Source organism: Sinocyclocheilus grahami, unplaced genomic scaffold (genome assembly GCF_001515645.1).
Source record: "Sinocyclocheilus grahami isolate Dianchi unplaced genomic scaffold, SAMN03320097.WGS_v1.1 scaffold311.1, whole genome shotgun sequence".
Lineage (NCBI taxonomy): Eukaryota > Metazoa > Chordata > Actinopteri > Cypriniformes > Cyprinidae > Sinocyclocheilus > Sinocyclocheilus grahami.
The window spans coordinates 381916-402563 of record NW_015505490.1 but is presented as its reverse complement, the minus strand read 5'-3'; the positions used below and the strand labels follow the sequence as shown (position 1 = coordinate 402563).

Here is a 20648-nt window from a genome sequence, read left to right as displayed (position 1 = left end):
GATATCAGCTTAGAGAAACGAAAGTGAAGAAAAGAAAAATGTGCCAAGTACTTAACCTTGGGGAACACCTTGTGTAAGAGTGAAGAAATAGTAGATTTGTGCTTCCATTAAATAACCATTTGAATGATGTAATAACATTAGAAACTAAACACACAAGAAGTTACAGCATTTTGGGAGTAGATGACCACATCTCAGTGCCATTAGTCTTTGAATTTCAGCATAATGTTTAAAGTAATCATTAGCCATCTTCAGCACAGCTGCCGTTGCATAATCCTGCTTAAACAAGCAGGAACATCTGAAAACAATTGGCCACAATGACCCATCTCAGCTACACAGGAAGTACACAGACTTAACACTGATGAGAGCACAGCTTAAAAAGTTGACTTGAACATATCCACTTCCTTCAAGACAGAGGTCCACATCACATTTTGTTCTCTAGTACTCTACATGCTATTATATACTGCGTGGCCATTTATAAGAGTAATTACTAAAGATATTAATTTGAGGTTTAGACAGCTCACTAATGGTCCCATTGTCTCCACATTTAGGTTCAGGTAATGAGACGGTATTAAATGCCCATGCAAACCATTGATCTAAAGGCAGCCTGATCTATGCCTCCAAACTGTAAGGGTCCAAATTCAAATGATACAGGAGAGTTTGCTAGCCTCGCTAATAACTTAACTATGTGAGCTGTTCAAATTTGTTCCAAATAAGTCTAGTCATAAATTCATTCAGAGTTTTTACAGAAATAATTCTGCTTAAATAAGACATCTGATACTCAGTAGAAGTGCCAGAGTGCAGTACCACCAATTCCTGCCAAATTCGGTGAGGAAAACACGCAATCCAACACTGTCGATAAGATCACTAGCCAGGTAACTGTAGAAAACGGTTCATCAGGAGACCAAAAACCTGATTCCACATTAATCTTTAAAATTCATATAGGATGACAAACTCTTAGAGACGGTATCTAACAGGTGTGACGCACACCCTGTTCCAATTAGAATTATGCAACGATTAGTCTGTGAAAGTACGTCAAAGGACAACTGCAAGATACGTAGTTCAAATGACTTTATTTGCTCCCAAAAGTACACCAATTTCCCAAATGAGTTAAAAAACAAAACTACAAGTTGTCATGATATTGACCATAAACAAAGGGTTTCCTCAGAATGCAGTAGGTTCAAGTTGTTTGTAACAATGAATATTGCTGATTTAAGTCCCACACAAGACACCATTCCTCCATACCAGCCCAATAATTTCATGACATGACCACTTAAAGACCACTTATGAACACTTAACATGCCCTCCACTTAAAGAGAAAAAAATTGTATATTGAAAAACTTACAAAATAAGAAACTGTATTATAACTAGACATTTCATTGGCACAAAAGTTAAAATCTACAAGTTTATAAAGGGGGCTATTCAGGACCACGTAGGACCAGGTAAAACTGCATGCATTGATGTTGTGTGTATCCCGTGTTACAGCACAACTGATTAAATTATATGGTCCCTCGATGAAAAAGCTCATGATAAAGGTGTGACTTCATTGCGTAAAGCAAATTTCTAGAGAGACCGCAATCTAATCATGCGCTCAGAACACTATCTGCCCTGTGAACACGGAGGACTCTGCGGTTAAACCATGTGAGCACATGAGATTTTTATTCCCTCTACAGAGGGAGCACATGTAAACAATGTGCTGTGCGCTAGCAAATCTACTGAAGCAAATAAACAGGCATTTCGCACCATCTACTACTGGCAGATGAGCTCCAGTCTTAGAAATGCAAAAGGAACGCTGAAGCAGGCATGTACCGATTACGATACGATCACACTGGAATGGCTCATGGGGTGATGTTTGCAAAGAGCTATGCGTAAGTTGTACAAGCATGCAGAGCTTAGCTTAGTGTTTGAGGTCAAACTTGATAGAAAGTTCATCCTTTGATCATTCAATATCTTTTAGAGTAAACAAGAACACACTGACGATACTTAATCATTCAAAAGGAACAATAAATAGAATGCAACAGGTCTTGTGTTGTCAGTTTTTCACTGGATGTGGTGAGGAAGTCAGTCAGGCCAAGGCAAGAACTACGGAGAGAGCGAGAAAGAAAAGAAAAAAAACAGTATAGAGGAGAATGAAAATGTTTCTGAGAAGATATATGTTGGAAGGTTAAAGAGATACATACCACTAATAGCCTCTAGAGCAAAGTACTTAACATCCATATCTTGGTCTGTAGCTAGTTTCTCCAGGACTGGTTTAACCTCAGCCTGCAAAGCACTGTTGAATATATCAGTTAGTATTGCTGCTGGTTTGTTTGCTTATACCATCAAGAACAATAGGGTGTAGGCAGCTATTATTTAAAAATACCTGCTGTCCAAAACTGGTCCGATCTTCTGTAAGCACCTAGCCACATTGAAGCGCACATTGGCCACCTGATCAGTGGACATCTTGAGAACTACAGGCAACATGTGCTTGGTGGTGATTTCCTGTCCACATACTTCAGACAGAGCCTGACCCACCCCCACCCCCAAAAAAGGCTTTCAGTTAATCCCATTTTGCAACAACAGATACTGATGTAATGACTTCCAACTGTAAGAACATTTAGTTTTTTTGTTTTCACCAGTCAGGGCATCCAGACTTACATTGATGCAGAAGAGAGTGGTCATCCTGTGCAGGTAGTTGGAATCATTGGCCATGCCAAGGACTTTGGGCACAATGGTGTTCTGGGCCCATTCTGCTCCAAACTTCTCCACCAGCTTCATGAGGTTGCAGGTGGCAGCCTCTCGGATGGCATATACTGTAGAACAAGGCAAAGATACTAATGTTAACTCATATGCTAACATGAAGATCGAGATTGACATGAAGATGAAAACAGATTTAGATGCATGTAATTTTTCAGGCCACACCACCAGATTTACAGCCCACTGCCATACAACCTGGAGACATACAGTTGTGCTCATAAGTTTACATACCCTTTGAAGAATATGCAATATGTTAATAATTTTCACAAAATAAGAGGGATCATGAAAATTGCATTTCATTTAGTACTGCACTTCAGAAGCTACATAAATGTTACCCAAAAGACAAAATAAGGACAATTTACCCTGATCATGGAATTCAACAAGTTTACACCCCCCGGCTCTAAATGTATCTTGTTGCCTTCTTGAGCATCAGTAAATGTTTTCTCCTTTTGTAATTGTTATGTATGAGTCCCTCAATTGTCCTCAGAGTGAAAAGATGGATCTCAAAATCATACAGTCACTGCTGGAAAGGGTTCAGATATGCAGAAGATGCTGGAAAACCAAAGAATGTGCAGGAGCTGGAGGATTTTTCAGAAGAACAACGGGCTGTTGAACTGTTCAGGACAAAAAATGGACTCATGAACAACTATTACAAAACGTGGCTCATCCAGGAAATGACACACAGTATTAAGATTTAAGGGTAGGTAAACTTTTGAACGGGGTCATTTTTACAAATTCAGTTATTCATCCGTTATGTGAAATAGCTTATTCAAGACAGTACTAAATAAAAAATAACATGCAATTTTCATGATCCCTCTTATTTTGTTAAAATTATGAACACTTTGCATATTCTGCAAGGGGTATGTAAACTTACGTGCACAACTGTACATTCTTTCATATCACAAACAAGTTGTCACTTAGAGAAAAGTACAGAAAGAATGATTGTGTGTATTTTATCAGAAAAATCTACATTAAAATAAAAATAAATTAGAAAGACTTCAACATTAAAAGAAATACACACATACTGTATATATGTGTGTATATATATATATATATATATATATATATAGGTGATCAAATTTAGAGAACAATCTATAATTACTTGATTTCTTTTTAAATATTGTTAATCTTCATCACTCAAAATTTGAAGGAATATTAGATATATGTATACATACCACTGTTCTACTAACATGTTTGACAAAATATCCAAGGCATCTCAACAAAAACATTTATTTTGTGGAAAACACAGTGATCAAAATTAGAGAGTAACCACTGTAGCACAAAAGAAGATTACAACTACATTTGGAGGGTTACAGCTGTCAAAAATTAGTAGGACGTGTAGAGGCCTTGCTATGAATGACTTCCTGGTATGTTTTCAAAATCCTGGAATGTTTTCCTCAAAAACCTTAATTCCTTTGCGACTGAAGACAGAAAGACATGAACATCTTGGATGACATGGGGGTGAGAAAATTATCAGGAAACTTTTATTCTGGAAGTGAACTAATCCTTTCGTGTGAATTATACACTTCTTTTGTAATATTTACTTAGCTAGTTTCAGCTTTCGGTTTATTTGATCAGATTTCTGGCATGAGAGGTGGACCCAAGCTGGGTTAGTCAACATTGTTTTTGTGCTCAGCATTACCTCCACAGATTACATTCCACCATTGAGGTGAGGTTACAATCATGCCATTTAACTTTCATTCTGGGAAGAGTAAATATCTACAAACATCCTGTGAAATTGCGCATCACAAATCTGCTAAACATCAGACAGGCGGCTCTTTTCAAATCAGTCTGACGATGACATAACCCCCTTTATCAAAAGGCTGCGAATTTGCCTGAGACAATCCTATTTAGAGTTTAAAATTCAAGACAAAACCCTACCCATAGTCCTCAAAGAGCTTACGGAAAAAAAAAAATGCTGCACATCAGCCATAAAGTGATCAGCAGTTTCATGAAGTAGGTCAAGCTTTAAATGGGGATTATAAAACACACATAAAATGAGGCAATCCATTTGACAGCGTGTACCGCTTGCAGATGTGCCTGTGTGTATTTGTCAGAAAGATGAGTTCACATTTACACATGACAGACAGCTGAGCACAGCGCCACTCCGGCTCTGAGCTCTTATGTAAGAGGACAGCACTGGCCCAGCAGCACAGGATATACAAGAACATTCCAGTGATGTAACCCATCTGGCCCTTTGTCTACAAATGTGTCAGAGTGTAATTGTGCGTCTGTGTGTGCTGAAAATCACTGTGCAAAACACCTCAACAGCTGGATCCACTCAGCGCACGGTTCAAACTGAGATCATAACCGTTCTGACAAGTGACAACCGTTAAATTGAAGATTTACTAAGAGGCTCATCACTCTGAAAAAGACTTATCTATTCTACAAAAGTGGTGCCTGTACGAAGCTGGATATTAGATATTGTGATGGCAAAAACGGACTTTTCAGCAGCCATTACTCCAGTCTTTAGTGATCCTGAAGAAATCATTCAAATATACTGACTTGGTGCTATTCTTCAGGATTCTTTGATGGATAGAAAGTTCAAAAGAACAGCAGAGGGAAGAAAGCAATAGACCAATTATAGGTTTGTAAACATTCAGGATGCGCGCGCATTCATAGTTGCAGAAAACCCGGGAGAGCCTTTACGGCTAGAGAATTTCAAGGATACGGTACAAAATAGTTAGGTTTAAAAAGATTATAAATTATATTGATTAGATGTAATTTTCAAAATGTTCTCCGCATATTACAAGAGCTTGTCACCCAGCGATAAGCACCGTTATTCAACGAAATTGACGTTAGAGAGTGCGATAGTCTTACAGATCCGAAACAGGGTTGACATTTTTTGTGGGCGGAGCCTATCTGGAGGCAGAAAATGACGGTTTTCAAGTGGCAGTCTATGGAGCCATGGAATAAAAGAATAAAAAAAAAAGGTCAATTTGATTTTATATTTCAAAATTCTGACTTTATTCTCGCAACTCCGAGATTATATCTCACAATTCTAATAAGGAAAAACAACTCGTAATTCTCTCTTTTCCCCTCGGCTCTTCTGGCTTTTTTCCCTAATCATAACAGTTTTCATCCATAGTATGTCCATTTAAACATCTGCATTTAGCTTCAAATGGCGTCTTTGACGACAGTATTCTATAAAAATTATTTGCATTCCGATCTTGACATCAAAAGGCACAAAAATATTTTTTTCTTTTATTCCATGGATTTTACCCATTTACCTCCACTTGTTCCCAGTGTTTTTCTGCAACCACTATGCGCGCGCAGCTGCAAGTGACGTAACTGTGACGTCTACTCTGAATTGGTCTATAGAGATGTAGAGAGGGAGAGAGTGCTAGAATCTTATCAGACTCTTGTAATTGGCCGATAGCAGAAACTTCTAGAGATGAATGCGTGTTTCTCGTTCTCCTTTTGGGGAAGGAGTAGGACAGGAGAGAGGCTGAGGCAACTGCTACACGGCTATGCTATCTTCTATCTAATGTAAGCAAATGCATCTGCTTGAACTTATACAGTTTAAAGGTTCTGGTTCATTATTGTCAATAACTCAATACATCTCTTTTTCTTATGGCGCTCACGAGAGTCATCGGACTCAGAAAACCTACCGTGATCAATGAGCCATGCCATGCACAGGGAATTCAACTTCTCGTCGAAGAACTCCACTCCCTAGAAACAAAGTTGAATATAGTTACAACCCGTAGAGTTTAAAGGAATTATTCACCCATTTCTCATTCTCATGCATTTCCAAATCAGTCTGTCCTTTTCGGAGCTTAACAGGACAGTTCACCTAAAAATGAAAATTCTATCAACATTTACTCACCCTTAAGTTATTCTAAACCTGTATGAGTTTCTTTTTTTTATGCTGATCACAAAGAAGATATTGGAAGAATGTTGGTAATCAGCTGACAGCAACTATTGACTTTCAAAGTATGGAAAAAATACTATGAAATTTAGTCAATGGCTACCGTCAACTGTTCAGTTACCAACATTCTTCCAAAATATATTTTGTGTTCAACAGAAGAAAGAAATTCATACGGGTTTGGATTGGAACAACATGAGGGTAAGAAAATGATGACAATTTTTGGGTGAACTATCCTTTCCCATCCAGATACAACTATTCGATCTTGACTGGAGCACAGACTCACCAGTTGGCCAGCCAGCAAAGGCATGTACTCAATGATGGCCAGTCGAACCCTCCACTTGGCATCCTCAGCCAGCTCTACTATAGCTGGCAGCAAAGACTGAGAGAGCTGCCGAATCCCGATCACCTCATTCACGCAGTCCAGATTAGAGATGATGTTCAGACGCACCTCGGGATACTACAGGAAAATACGGAAAAATTATATTTAAAAAAATATTTAATATTCTTTTTTTTTTTAATCAGTTGCAGACCAGGACACTAAAGGAAAATAAAACATTCTGATTTAAAGGAGACATATTGTGCCCCTTTTTACAATATGTAATATACTGCAAGTCTCTGGTGTCCCCAGAGTGTGTCTGTGAAGTTTCAGCTCAAAATACTCCACAGATCATGTATTATATAACTTTGAAAATGCCCTTTTTGAATGGAAGCAGAAAAACGCTGTTTTTCGGGCCTGTGTCTTTAAATGCAAATGAGCTGCTGCTCCCTGCCCCCTTTTCCAGAATAGAGCTGCGCCATTACAGCTCGCACCTGCTAAAAAACATCTGTTTTGGTTCTGATTATCATGATTATCGTGCTGAAATCATGCGTTTTAAACCATATTAGTTTAAACTTCTGATATACAGTTTTCTGAGCGCACACATCCGAAGCACATGGACAGAAAGTGGCTGTCACAGCATGTGAGTACTAAACTAAGTTCTCGTTCACAAACAAGTTTACGTTAAAAACACACGAGTTACAAAAAACAGTCGGTTATGTCTGTGAAGGTAAACAGCTGGGAAATAAATCACATGTTTATTTTAGATCTGTGTGGCATCAGCAATATACAGTAAATAAATCAATAAATCCACTGCTCTGTTGTCTCCTCTGAGGCTGGGACTCTGAACAGTGTTCTGTGCTCGTCTGTGCAGCCAAAGACAGAACACTTAGCATGTTCTGCTCAAACTTTCGCCATGGTATTAGAACTGGTACACCGTTGTCGCTTGCGAAAACACAACAACGGCGCCGTGGGTGTAAACTTACAGATTAAGGGGCGGTAATATTATAATGAGATCCCTTTGCCACATCACCAAGGGAGTGAAATCAGATGTGCTCGTTTTCTCAGACGCTTGCAGAAAAAGGCTTCCCAAAACAAAGTTACTGGGTTAATCTTTTTCACGTTTCCTTGGTTGGTAGATGCACTGGGGACCTGATTATAGCACTTAAAACCTGGAAAAGTCAGATTTTCATGATATGGCACCTTTAAAATGATATATACACTACATTATGTATTAATATATAGACATACACACAAACACTATATTAACATAAGGAATAACATTAAGAAGTTTCAACACTGATGAAACTTGCAGAAAATGGCCATACACAATAAATAAATGTGTATAAAAGTGTTCTTTAATACACAATAAATGTGTATTAAAGAAAGTAAACATGGACATTGTTTTTATACTTTTAAAGTCCCCATAACTACTTCTAAGAATGAACTTTACTGAAAGCAAAGGATCTCCATCTTTATATTTTCCTTAAATGGCTCCAGAAGGACGCCACACTCATGTGATATTGTTACAGCGCACGCATACATGCTGCCAAATATCTGATGACTTGCTTGAGCAAGTGCACTTTGGTGATGACTGACTAAAGTCCAAACAACAAAGTTTGTTAGTCAAACAGAGCCGGACGGATAAGCAGCCAATGGAAATACACTCCAGGACAGAATTCACAGAATCAAGCTCTTAACATTTTCTGATCTTGTGTTTGACAATTGAGAGGAGTCCAATAAAACAGAAGGGAACACAAACACTGGAGGAAAGAGTTTGGATGGACTTCGGTTTTGGCATGGTCTTGCTGAAAACTGAGGCCAAAGTTCAACTTCATTTAAAAACAGTCTAAGAGTTTATTACTACAATCTAAAAGCTAACACGTCTCACAGAGTAGTCATGGATAGGAGCCCAATCAAAGGAACATCAACCAAGGACTTCAATCAAGGATAATTTAGCAAACAGCCCTTAAGCCCAACACAAGGTGACCTATCAGACCTGGAAAATGAGCAGCTGTGTCTCTGCTCTAGTACAATCAGAAGGATCTTTGGCCACAAGAGAAAGCGAGACAGACAGGTGAGAGACTGGGCCGAGCTCCAGGTGGGTTACCTCGTCTTTCAGTTGGACCAGGAAAAGAGGTAGCAGATGTTCTACGGTGTTGTCCTTGCCCAAGATGGTAGACAGACCCATGATGACAGAAGCCAGGGCAGACTTTACATGCTGGTTTGTGTCAGACACCAGCTCCTGTTAAGGGAAGAGAAGGAGGCTTGAGGCCTTTGAAATCAAGGTATTCTTCTACAAGTAGCTGTAATCAGAGAGAAGGTGAGTGTAGGACAGAGGAGAAAAATAAATGAATATGCTACAACAACAACAACATAAAAAATAGGCGCTGTATAAATAAAAGCTTACTGTTAAAGTAGTTGTTACTATTATTCTTCTTCATTGTTATTCATAGCAGCAACAAAAACAACAGTAACAGGACCATTTGTATTGTCAGAATTATCATTATTAACAATTTATTATTATTATTACTAACATCCATAAAATATTATTATTAACAGCAGCAACAACATTTCTTGTTAGTACTATAATTAATAACTATTCATTGTTTTAATAATAACGAATAATAATAATTATTATTATTGTTGTTGTTATTATCAGAAACAAGATATTTTACTATTGCTAATTTTACTATTAATAGCAACAATAATGACAAGATAATATTTACAATTATTATTATTATTATATAACAATTATTATCATCATAATTTTCATTATTAGATAATAATTGTTACTACCATCACTACTGTTATTTATATACTACATATTCTATCTATCTATCTATATATATATATATATATAGTCAAACCAAAAATTATTCAGACACCAGATATAATGTTTTTATATTTTTTTACTAGTGCGTGCAGGACACTATAGTTCATTTATGTAAGTGAGGATAGCAAAATAAAGTAAACTGTGACATACCCAAAAATTCTTCATACAGTAGACTAACAGTAAAATTGATAAATATTTGGGACCAAAAATTATTCAGACACTTTGACTGTTATCTGACATTATCCAGATGAATTTATTCACAACATTTCTTGTTAGTACTATAATTAATAACTATTCATTGTTTTAATAATAACGAATAATAATAATTATTATTATTGTTGTTGTTATTATCAGAAACAAGATATTTTACTATTGCTAATTTTACTATTAATAGCAACAATAATGACAAGATAATATTTACAATTATTATTATTATTATATAACAATTATTATCATCATAATTTTCATTATTAGATAATTGTTACTACCATCACTACTTTTATTTATATACTACATATTCTATCTATCTATCTATATATATATATATATATATATATAGTCAAACCAAAAATTATTCAGACACCAGATATAATGTTTTTATATTTTTTTACTAGTGCGTGCAGGACACTATAGTTCATTTATGTAAGTGAGGATAGCAAAATAAAGTAAACTGTGACATACCCAAAAATTCTTCATACAGTAGACTAACAGTAAAATTGATAAATATTTGGGACCAAAAATTATTCAGACACCAGATATAATGTTTTTATATTTTTTTACTAGTGCGTGCAGGACACTATAGTTCATTTATGTAAGTGAGGATAGCAAAATAAAGTAAACTGTGACATACCCAAAAATTCTTCATACAGTAGACTAACAGTAAAATTGATAAATATTTGGGACCAAAAATTATTCAGACACCAGATATAATGTTTTTATATTTTTTTACTAGTGCGTGCAGGACACTATAGTTCATTTATGTAAGTGAGGATAGCAAAATAAAGTAAACTGTGACATACCCAAAAATTCTTCATACAGTAGACTAACAGTAAAATTGATAAATATTTGGGACCAAAAATTATTCAGACACTTTGACTGTTATCTGACATTATCCAGATGAATTTATTCTGACACACTTTAACTCTTGAGTTCTTGTCATATTTTATTACCATTTTCTAAACTATAGCGAATAAACTGTGATAATGTGTGAAATGTTAAAGGTGGCTGAATACATTTTGGTTTGACTGTATACATGTAGTAAATAAGTAATTCTATCTACTTTATAAACAATACAGCAACAAGCCACTCTAACAGCTCACCTACACTATTACTGAAAAAAACTCAAATGCATCTAGAATTGTTTTGGAATCAGATCATGACTCCCTAAACCATTTCATTAAGTGTCTGAATAGCTCTCACACCCATCACTGGGGTCTTTGAAGAAAGGCAGCATCACAGCGATGAAAGCGAGATCCATTTGAGCCTGAACACCTGGACATTTATTTGCTTGTAAAATGCTGCGGAGGGTCTGAAATCCTGCGTTATCTTTGATCTGATGTTTCAGTGAACAGCTTGTATGTATAGGCTAACTGCCGATCACATCTGCTGACAAAGTAAGCAGAAAGCTGTTTGTATCTGTGAGGAATGATCCGCTTACATAAGCTTATTAACAGATATCAAACATCAAGTCATGAGACTCTCAGGCCACTCATGAGCAAAGAACGCCTTGTGAAGCTCAAGCAGGCACACCGAAGGGCTCCACTGTTCTTTGTAGTCTATATCAGTAAAAGAGAGGCTTGTCCCAAACCGTCCTCTAGTCTTAAATGCCATTTCCATAAGACAATGACTATAAATAGAAGGTTAAAGACCAAACGTTATATTACACCATATGTTAAGTAGGTATCGCAGGTAAATCATTCTTTTGAACAGACTGATTCCATTCTCAAATCACTTGAACTACGGCCTTATAAAACATACCTCAGCAATCAACTAAATCACCATAGCTACTACAGTGAAATCTTAACTAAACTAATATGGGAACCTTTTTATTTTTGTGACTAATATATATATCTATCTATCTATATCTATATCTATATATATATATATATAACTACCACAGCTTCACAATATTTTGGCAGAAAATATAGTTACAACATTTTAAGTGTCACATATATTTTTTTAATTTCTTACAGCAGTATATCGTCAAAATGTATTTAACTACTAATGGCACACAAAACTGCCTAATGAGAACTTCTTGGAAGCGACTTAATTCATATATGATGGTGAATATTTTTGAAACCAATTCACGATTACAAACCATTTTAAAAGGTAAAAAAATGTTGCGTTTCATTTTAATCAGCTGAAAGAGATTAAGCAAATTTGTTTAAAGAAAATCAAAAATTTTCACATTTCTTAGATTCATTTGCATTCCCATACGGCCTTTCTTACAAACTCTATTTAATAGTAAAATATTTTTAGTAATACACATCTTTTAGACTTCCCATGGTTAATATGATGGCAAGCTAAGGCTATATACGGTAAAACTAAACTCCATTAATATAAAATGCCATTTCACTTCCTCTAGCACTATGATTCAGTCAGTCACAGCCATACATCAGGAAATAAAAATAATATAAATCTATTCCTAGGCTGATGCTACAGTAAATCTACAGACAGACAGCTGACATGGGATCACTTACGGGTGTAACAGAAAACAACAGTGACCCCTGCTGCCCATCACCTCAGAAAGGACGGACAGTTCAACAACAAGCCACTCTCACCTGCTGATGATGTCCTAAATAGGAGTAAACTTTGATAATCTGTACAGATGGGGCGTAAACCTCAGTCTGCATATATTTATGCATGTTTAATGTATGAGCTAGATTACTGCATGTGTATGAAACAATGATTCTGTCATAAAGCTACCACTTGTTTGTGTCGAAAATGTAAACACCCCCAAAATAACAGAAAAACAACCAGACCTATTGCAAGAACTCTTGCAGAGACAACTTGGATACCTTCCCAGATATGATATCATATTATCAAAAAACAAACTCGAGTTTTCTAAGTACCTCCTCCTGAGAACTTGGCTGGTACCATGCGGCATAACTGTTCAGCCACACACAATTTCATAAACAAGTGGGCGAGATTAAAATGTGTACCTTGACGCATGGCAGAATATGAGTCATGATGATGGTCTCCCTGCTGTCTTCAGGCAAACTTTCACAGAATACTGCAGAGATAAACAGGCCATGGGATAAGGGTGTTGTTGTGTGGCTGTTTTCATACAGATATCAGACTTTGGGAAGCTTGCAGTGGGACACCTCACCTTTCACCTTGTTGGCAGCAGCAGTTCGGACCTCTGCCTCGCAGTCTTTCAACAAGTTCTGGAACGCCGGGACCAGATCGTTCTTGGTGATCTCTGGGCCAACTGCTTTTTGCAACTTTACACAAACAGAAAAACAACCAGAGTTCTTTCAGAGTCTCAGAGGCTACGTGGATAACAGCCAAATATGCGTTTCATAAGTACCCACTTCTGAGAATTTGTCTGCCACCATGTAGCGCACCCTCCAGGACTTATCCTCGGCGGCCTGGCGTAAAGTGGGCATGACCAGATCCTCCAAGTCTTCCTGTGGCAGCAGAGCAGCAATGCTGACACCAGCTTCTACCGCCAAGAGACGCACAGAGTCCTGCAGAGAAAAGAAAATGTCTGGATCAATGACAAATAAATATCTTAATATCAAGTTCAAAATGCCAAGTTCTTAGAAATGTCATTTTTATATTCATGTTGGATTCAAAAAACATGCATACAATTTTCAAGAAAAGCTCAAATTTAATGACTCTAAAACATGTAGTGTAACCGTCAAGGGAAAAAAAATCTTGCATCTTTTTTTTTTTTAAATACATTTCTTAATCTTTCATATCATTATTTAAAATTGTTCAAGTGCAAAGATCATGAAATATCAATTCAATTCTTTAAAAAACTCTTGTCAGACCTGCCAATGGCTGGTGACTTCAGACAATTCACCAGCCATAAATATTTTTTACCAGCCATGAAACTGTTTGTGCGTGATTTCATAAACAAATTGGGGCAAAATCTAATAGCAGACTTTATTACTAATAATATTTTTATTTATTAATAATACTTATTATTTAATGAAGGTATGTTTGTTGTTGAATTTAAATGTATTGCCATGTCAGTTTCACTGACTATTTTTTATTAGAGTAAAAAAAATGCAATCAATAAAGAAATATAATAATAATAATAATAATAATAATGAGTATTTAATATTAATTCATATAATAGTAATAATAATAATAGTAATAAATTATAATAATTATTACTATTATTATTAAAACTACAATACTAATATTTACGTTTGTTTTCTTCTTTGCTCTTAAAGGTTAAACCATAGAGCTTTTATTTTGATGGAAAACCACACGGAACCTTCTCTTCTGAAAACCCAGGCAAAAAAACAAAAAAAAACAAACCAAGCTTCATGTCACTGACCAACCACTAGCCCCCACAAACAGTCTTTCTACATGCAAATGTGTACCAGTGTACCTGCTCATCAGATGCTAGTGCTGTAAAGAGAGGAATGATGTCACTCTTAACATAGTCCAGCTCCAGAACCTTCGCAAACTCGCCAAGCTTAGACGAGGCAGCTCGACGCACCATGGGAGTGTCGTCCGAGCAAAGTGTGCGGAAGTGCCTGTGAAGACAACCATAACGTTAAATACTGAACATGACCGCAGTGATCAAGGTGCTTTCAAAAGTGTGCGTCATGACTTACTGACGGATTTCCGCTTTAACAGTGCTGGACACACGTGGGTAGCAGACGCCGAACAGCCCGCACGCAGACGTTCGGGAGGTGAACCAGTCCCCGCTGGCCAAACGCTTCACAAGTGGTACAAAATGCACCTCTAGGTCTACGGGGGAATGTTCCTGAGAGATCTTTCGCAGAGACTCCACGGCCTTGTCCCGCACAACCGTTTCCTCCACTGTGGCCAAACTCTCCAGGGGAGGCTGAGGAGAAAAAGCAGTGCAAGATGAAAACACATAGAGAGGGGTCTCAACTTCAGAAAACCCATGGTTAATATCTGATCTGATCATTTTTAATTAAGTAACCAAATTCCTCGCCTTTAATGACTTACCAAGAGACAGTGCACAAACTCTGGGCCTCCAACCAGTACAGTGAAGCTCCCGAGCTGCTCAGCCAAGGCCAGAAGAACTTCATCCTCATCATATATGGTGTCTGCAGATGAAGGGATGTCAGTTAGCTAATTGACATTTAGGTAAGTAATACTAACCAAAAGCAAGTGTAACAGACTATGGTCTTTGCAAGAACAACAAATGGTCAATAATCAACATGACAATTAAAAAAAAAAAAAAAAAAAAAAATTTTTTTTCTTCCCACGCATTTCATTACAATAGTTGAACATCTAATACAATTAGTTGTTCAAATTATTTTTGGACGTAATAATAGTTTTATAAAAAAACTAACATAAAACCTAATTAATATACCAAAGGATTGCAACAAAAGAAAACTCAGTATGATTCGAATACAATTAGTTGTTCAAATTATTTTTGGACGTAATAATAGTTTTATAAAAAACTAACATAAAACCTAATTAATATACCAAAGGATTGCAACAAAAGAAAACTCAGTATGATTCACAGGGCTCAATGTGTGCATGCATTACAGCTGCATTAAATGAAAATTCACCCCATCTGTTTTCCAAATGCATGTTATTGATCTTTTATAGCGAATGATTTATGCATCCCTTGTAAATTAATTAAAGTGTCTTGATCTTCTGATGAAAAGGCAGACTCTGGTGACATATGCAGGACGTCTCCAATCATTTTGTCCACTTAAACCCCGTCTAGACAATCAACTGCAAGCTTGCATTCACATATTCATTATTGCAAATTAAAATCCCAACAAATTTGCTGCAATACTTAATCGTTAACATAGAAAAAAACAATACATTAAATATAAATATATTTTCTATAATACAAAAAAATGGCACTAAATAAATGTTTTAATATTATCAAATGAAAATGATTTACCAGGCCAGGTAAATAACTGAACTACTTGTCCAACTAGCACAAAAAATAACATGTTGATGAGCCGTGATTAACAAACAAAAGCTAGGATCCATTTAAAAGTTCATTTATTTCAGAAATACAGATGGTGGGATTTCTTACCAGTAAGGAAGGGCAGTAGTTCAGTCCGTGTTCTTTCCACTCCCAGAGCAAGAGCAATAGTGGACAACTTCTTAATACTGTTAAGCCGCAACTGAGGATGTGCACAGAATTACATTAATAGTCACATTAAAAAAATTACGCCTTACAAAACCCTGTCTTACATTTACTGTTACGTTTCATTGATTTAAGCATAAAAATGCAGGTCAGTGGCTCTCATCCATGGTACTGGAGGACAGTTAAGTACCTCTCCTTAACTTAACACACATCTTTAGTAGAGGCTTCGAAACCTGACCTGGGTGTGTCAGCTAAAGAAGACATCAAAATGTGCAGTGCCCGGGGCCTGTGGGACTAGGATCGAGATCCATTGACCTGGATCATGACCAAATGACTGGCATCCTAGTGTAGACATTATTAATACCCCAAGAAAAATGTTGAGAACCAGCCGGTCAATTTCACGCTTATTATGTCCGGTATGCTTTATTTTATAGCTCAAATAGACATCTAAAAAAAATTAATGCACGTTGATCATTTTCTGGAAACAATTACAAGAGAGAATATCGAGGAAACAAACTAAGGAGAAGAAAAAGCTCTTTCTCTTGTAAATGAATCGCTTGCAACAAACCAAGGTTAGCGGGGAGTGATGGAAGGTGCTATTCATTCATATACATATGAATCAAACTCGGACTCTCTTAGGCTAAAGTCTACCTGAACATCTTCATTCCTCAATTCATCGATTAAAACCGCGATGGGATAAAGCGAATCGTCTCCCTCTGCTCCTGCCATTTTAGACCTGGATGATCCACTGCAGACTGCAGAGGCGTTGTGTTGTGCCGCTCGGTCTCCGCTCGACGCGCGGGCTGATGGGAAAACACCCGACAAACTTAAAGTCCAGTTACAAATCATAACCACATGTGCAAATAAAATGCATGTAAATACATGTCAAATTAAATAGAGCAAAAATAAAAATAGCATGAAAGGATACATTGATTTCATATAAAAATTATATAGAACTAATCAGTTGTAATATAATGGGGGGGGTGTTTATGAGTAAAATTTTATAAAGTCATGCCTCAAACGTACATTTTGCAATCAGTGTGACTACAACCACTGATCTATAATAGAAAACATTATAGATATGTCATTAAATAACGTATCAGTGACTACAACGTTCAACTGAGGCACATAAACTCAAATTCATGTGGTAGTTGTAAGTTAGTCATATAGAAACAGGATAGCAAATACACAGCAGCTTTGAAATTCCCGTTTGAGGAATGAAAATTAACAGCTAACTGGCGGGGAAAGATTCAGAACACTTGGACTGTAGCGCATGAGTCATATTGTAGTATTTTTTTAGAATACTTTTGTGCTTTTGCATACTTTTGAGGTTTGAACACTCCGGTTCCAGTTCCCATTCATTCAAGCGACCACTAAAAATGCTGGTGCCGAACAGAGGAAAGAAAATAATGAGGAGGTTTGGAATGAAATGATGACAGAATTTTCATTTTGTGTGAACCGTCCTTTAAAAGTTCTTAAGCTACTGATTGAAAGGTCTAGTTGTATACTGGTCAGTACTTCTGTATTATTATTTTTGAAAACACAAACATATTAAGATTTATTTATTTATATAAAAATTAAATCTGGAATTCTTTATTTTGACAGTTTTATTATTTCTGTTCATTCCAATGATATCAAAACAGAAATAATATGAAATATCCACATTCTGTTTAGTTCGGTATATGACCCTAAAGAGCATCCAGAGGATGGCTGTCAGCTGTTAATAATCAAGTAGCTGGAGGCCACTCCGAATGACGTCAAGCATTCCTCCCTCACATCAAGCTCTCTCTCATCCAGCCCTGCTCCAGATCGCCTGTATACTCTCTCCTCAGATGCCTCCCTCATATTTTCCACCCTGAGCTTATTAATGTTAGAACACGATTCCTGTACTCTCTCCTCAAAGGTCCAGGCCCCTCCAGGTGTGCTCAGACCACCCTTGGCCCTTGTTGTTCATATAACATCAAGCTAAGCTCTTTCATGTGCACCACACTTTTAGAAACCACTGGGAAGGAAAAGATTCAGCTTGCACCCCCTACGCCCTCATTTCAAGGATAAATATGATCCTAAAGTACATGCATACTTGTGCATAGCGACAGTGTCTGGTTCACATATGGGAAAACCTTAATACTTTATGCTACAGGAGTGCAGGGGTAATTGTGACACTTGGTTTTTGCAAATCTGTTCAGAAAATATTTAGCCTAAAAATTTCACATTTTGCCTCAAACATCTTGGACATGTCAGTTAAATTAAAGTAATAGTTCATCCAAAAATGCAATTTTGCTGAATATTAAATGAAGTTGTTTCATCGGAACATATTTGGAGAAATGTAGCATTACATTTTACTTACTCGCCAATGGATCCTCTGGAGTAAATGGGTGCCGTCAGAATGAGAGTTTATAAACACACTGATAGAAACACAATAATCCACAAGTATTTGTAATAAACAAGTCAATCGTTAAGATGTCTATAATAAAGCTTCCTCCAGTGAAAAAGTCCATACCCTGTTGTCTTCTCACATCAAAATCCACTAACATTTTTGTTTAGAACAGTTTTGGACTGTTTTCACTTGTAAATGGTGGTTGATCTGTGCATATTTCTCTCCTGATTCAGACTAGATTACTTTTTCACTGGAGACAGCAATAATGATAGAGGACTCGCATTGTAGCCGGAAAGAACAGTTTGAAGTTAAAACATCTTAATGTGATGTTTTTATAAGCTGTTTGGACTCTCATTCTGACGGCACCCATTCACTGCAGAGGATCCATTGTTGAGCAAGTGATGTAATGCTAAATTTCTCCAAATCTGTTCCGATGAAGAAACAAACTCATCTACATCTTGGATGGCCTAAAGGGTGAGTCAATTTTAAGTAAAATTTTCATTTTTGGGTGTACTATTCCTTTAAGAGTGCAAAAAATTGTCCTGGGACATGTGAATTTTAGCAGAGGCGCTGTATTATGCAATAAATTGTTACGGATGTTACATTTACACCTACAAGACGATGTGTTATATTTCCATTTTTACTTTTCTCTGGGTATATGAGGATACACCAGTGTCTTGGATACTCATAAATTGCATAAATTACTTCATCATGTCTGATTAGATGTTGTGCTTGAACTGTTGCTTTATAAGTACAGTCATTACCTGGAAAAGAACATTTGTTCTTTGAATTAATCCCCTTGTGCTTTCTTGTTTCCTGATGTATTGCTCAAAATATACATGGGAGAATCCTGACATGCAATTTTCTGCAATTTTACAGTTAAATTTTCACAGCTAAGATTTCATTTAGTGTATGTACAATTACTACATATATACTGATGAAAAAACATACGATTGTTAAAATCACAGTACATTTGCCAAACTGACAAACACATTAACTGCAAACAGATGAACCTATCCTGGTGGATATGATGTCAGCAGTTAATTGGATGAATGTTCATCCAGTGTAAATACATTTAGCCTCACACCTCAACCACAGACATCACTGTTCGCTCGACTTCTAGACCACAGACCACCAACTTATTGTGAATGACTCATGCCTGAAGATGTAGGCTGGTGTCAGGTTACAATTTAGACTGAACGGTGCTGGTGATCACCATTCAAACGGCACACGGCTGTCAGGGTCAATATTATAGATGAGTATTGTACATTGTCTGCATACAATGAGCATGATGTTGGTGAGTCATTTTTCAAAAATAGCTAGCGCCCTAATAAGCAAGTAGGCACGGTGAGGAAAAACAACGCAAAGGAAGAATGGTGGCTCAGGGTCACAGGAAAAGGAGAACAGACGTAGGTAAAGAGTTCCTTGACTTATCATAATATGGTCAGTTTTTGAACTGAATGAAACCTTTCTTGGTACATTGTCACTTGGAGTTATTATAGTGGAAAACACCCAGAAACTATTTATGTACTGTCCTTATTCTGAATAACCATTGCTGTTAACACTTCTTCACTGGAGACCAAATCCTGACATTCAGATGCAATGTACATGAAATGGACTGTTACTTTTAAATGACACACAGTTTTACAGTAAATCTAGCCCACTTTACAATTTCTGGTTACAAGAATGTTCTGGGAACATTAGTTTTGGTTCTCAGAATATATATATAAATATATATAGATATATAGATATATATATATATTGGTTAGCTAGGAAGTTTTTTTTACTGAAATAAAGAACATTCAACTAACATTCTGTAAACATTTTGCAATTTTACAAAAAAAAATTTGTTACAAAACAATAGTTGATTGCTTTTACACAAAAATGGCCATGTTCAAATAGATGCTATAGTCAATCTTGCAACATACCGATATGAATTTATGATCAACAAATATTATTGAGCAAATCAAATTTCTCTTTAAAACTAAATCCATATCTGGACTCTCAACATCACTCAAGAAACATGTTTGATATGGTCTGTTTTTTATGAAATCATAATGCAGTTCCACATTAATTTAAGCCCATGTACCATTTTTGGTCACCACAACATTCTGTGAATGCTTATTTTTTGGTTCTTAGAGCATTTGAGGCTCTTTTTTTGGTTAGCCAGAAAATATTTTTTACAGAAACAGGAAGGATGTTCCACTTACATTCAGTTAACCATTGGGCAAACATTTTTCAACTTAACATCACAAA

General features: G+C 36.5%; 1 protein-coding gene across 1 annotated transcript; it reads right to left on the bottom strand.

The window, feature by feature from the left end:
• Positions 1-1055: 1055 nt before the first annotated feature.
• On the bottom strand, positions 1056-16824 carry ppp2r1bb (protein phosphatase 2, regulatory subunit A, beta b). Its single transcript, XM_016293979.1, has 15 exons — positions 16667-16824; positions 15962-16052; positions 14908-15008; positions 14547-14779; positions 14318-14465; positions 13287-13442; positions 13082-13196; positions 12915-12985; positions 9028-9162; positions 6885-7058; positions 6345-6405; positions 2635-2789; positions 2360-2502; positions 2178-2269; positions 1056-2079 (listed from the first exon to the last, which is right to left on the bottom strand). The coding sequence occupies exons 1-15, from the start codon at positions 16742-16744 to the stop codon at positions 2063-2065; spliced, it is 1770 nt and encodes a 589-aa protein (XP_016149465.1). The 5' UTR covers positions 16745-16824; the 3' UTR covers positions 1056-2062.
• Between the last annotated feature and the right edge of the window lie 3824 nt (positions 16825-20648).

Bases quoted from the DNA above. Each gene is read 5' to 3' on its own strand.
- ppp2r1bb (XM_016293979.1), bottom strand. From the start codon at position 16,744: ATGGCAGGAGCAGAGGGAGACGATTCGCTTTATCCCATCGCGGTTTTA. The intron at 15,009-15,961 runs GTAAGAAATCCC...CTTCATCTGCAG, and splicing joins ACTACTGCCCTTCCTTACTG to ACACCATATATGATGAGGAT. The intron at 14,466-14,546 runs GTAAGTCATGAC...TTGTCTTCACAG, and splicing joins GTTAAAGCGGAAATCCGTCA to GCACTTCCGCACACTTTGCT.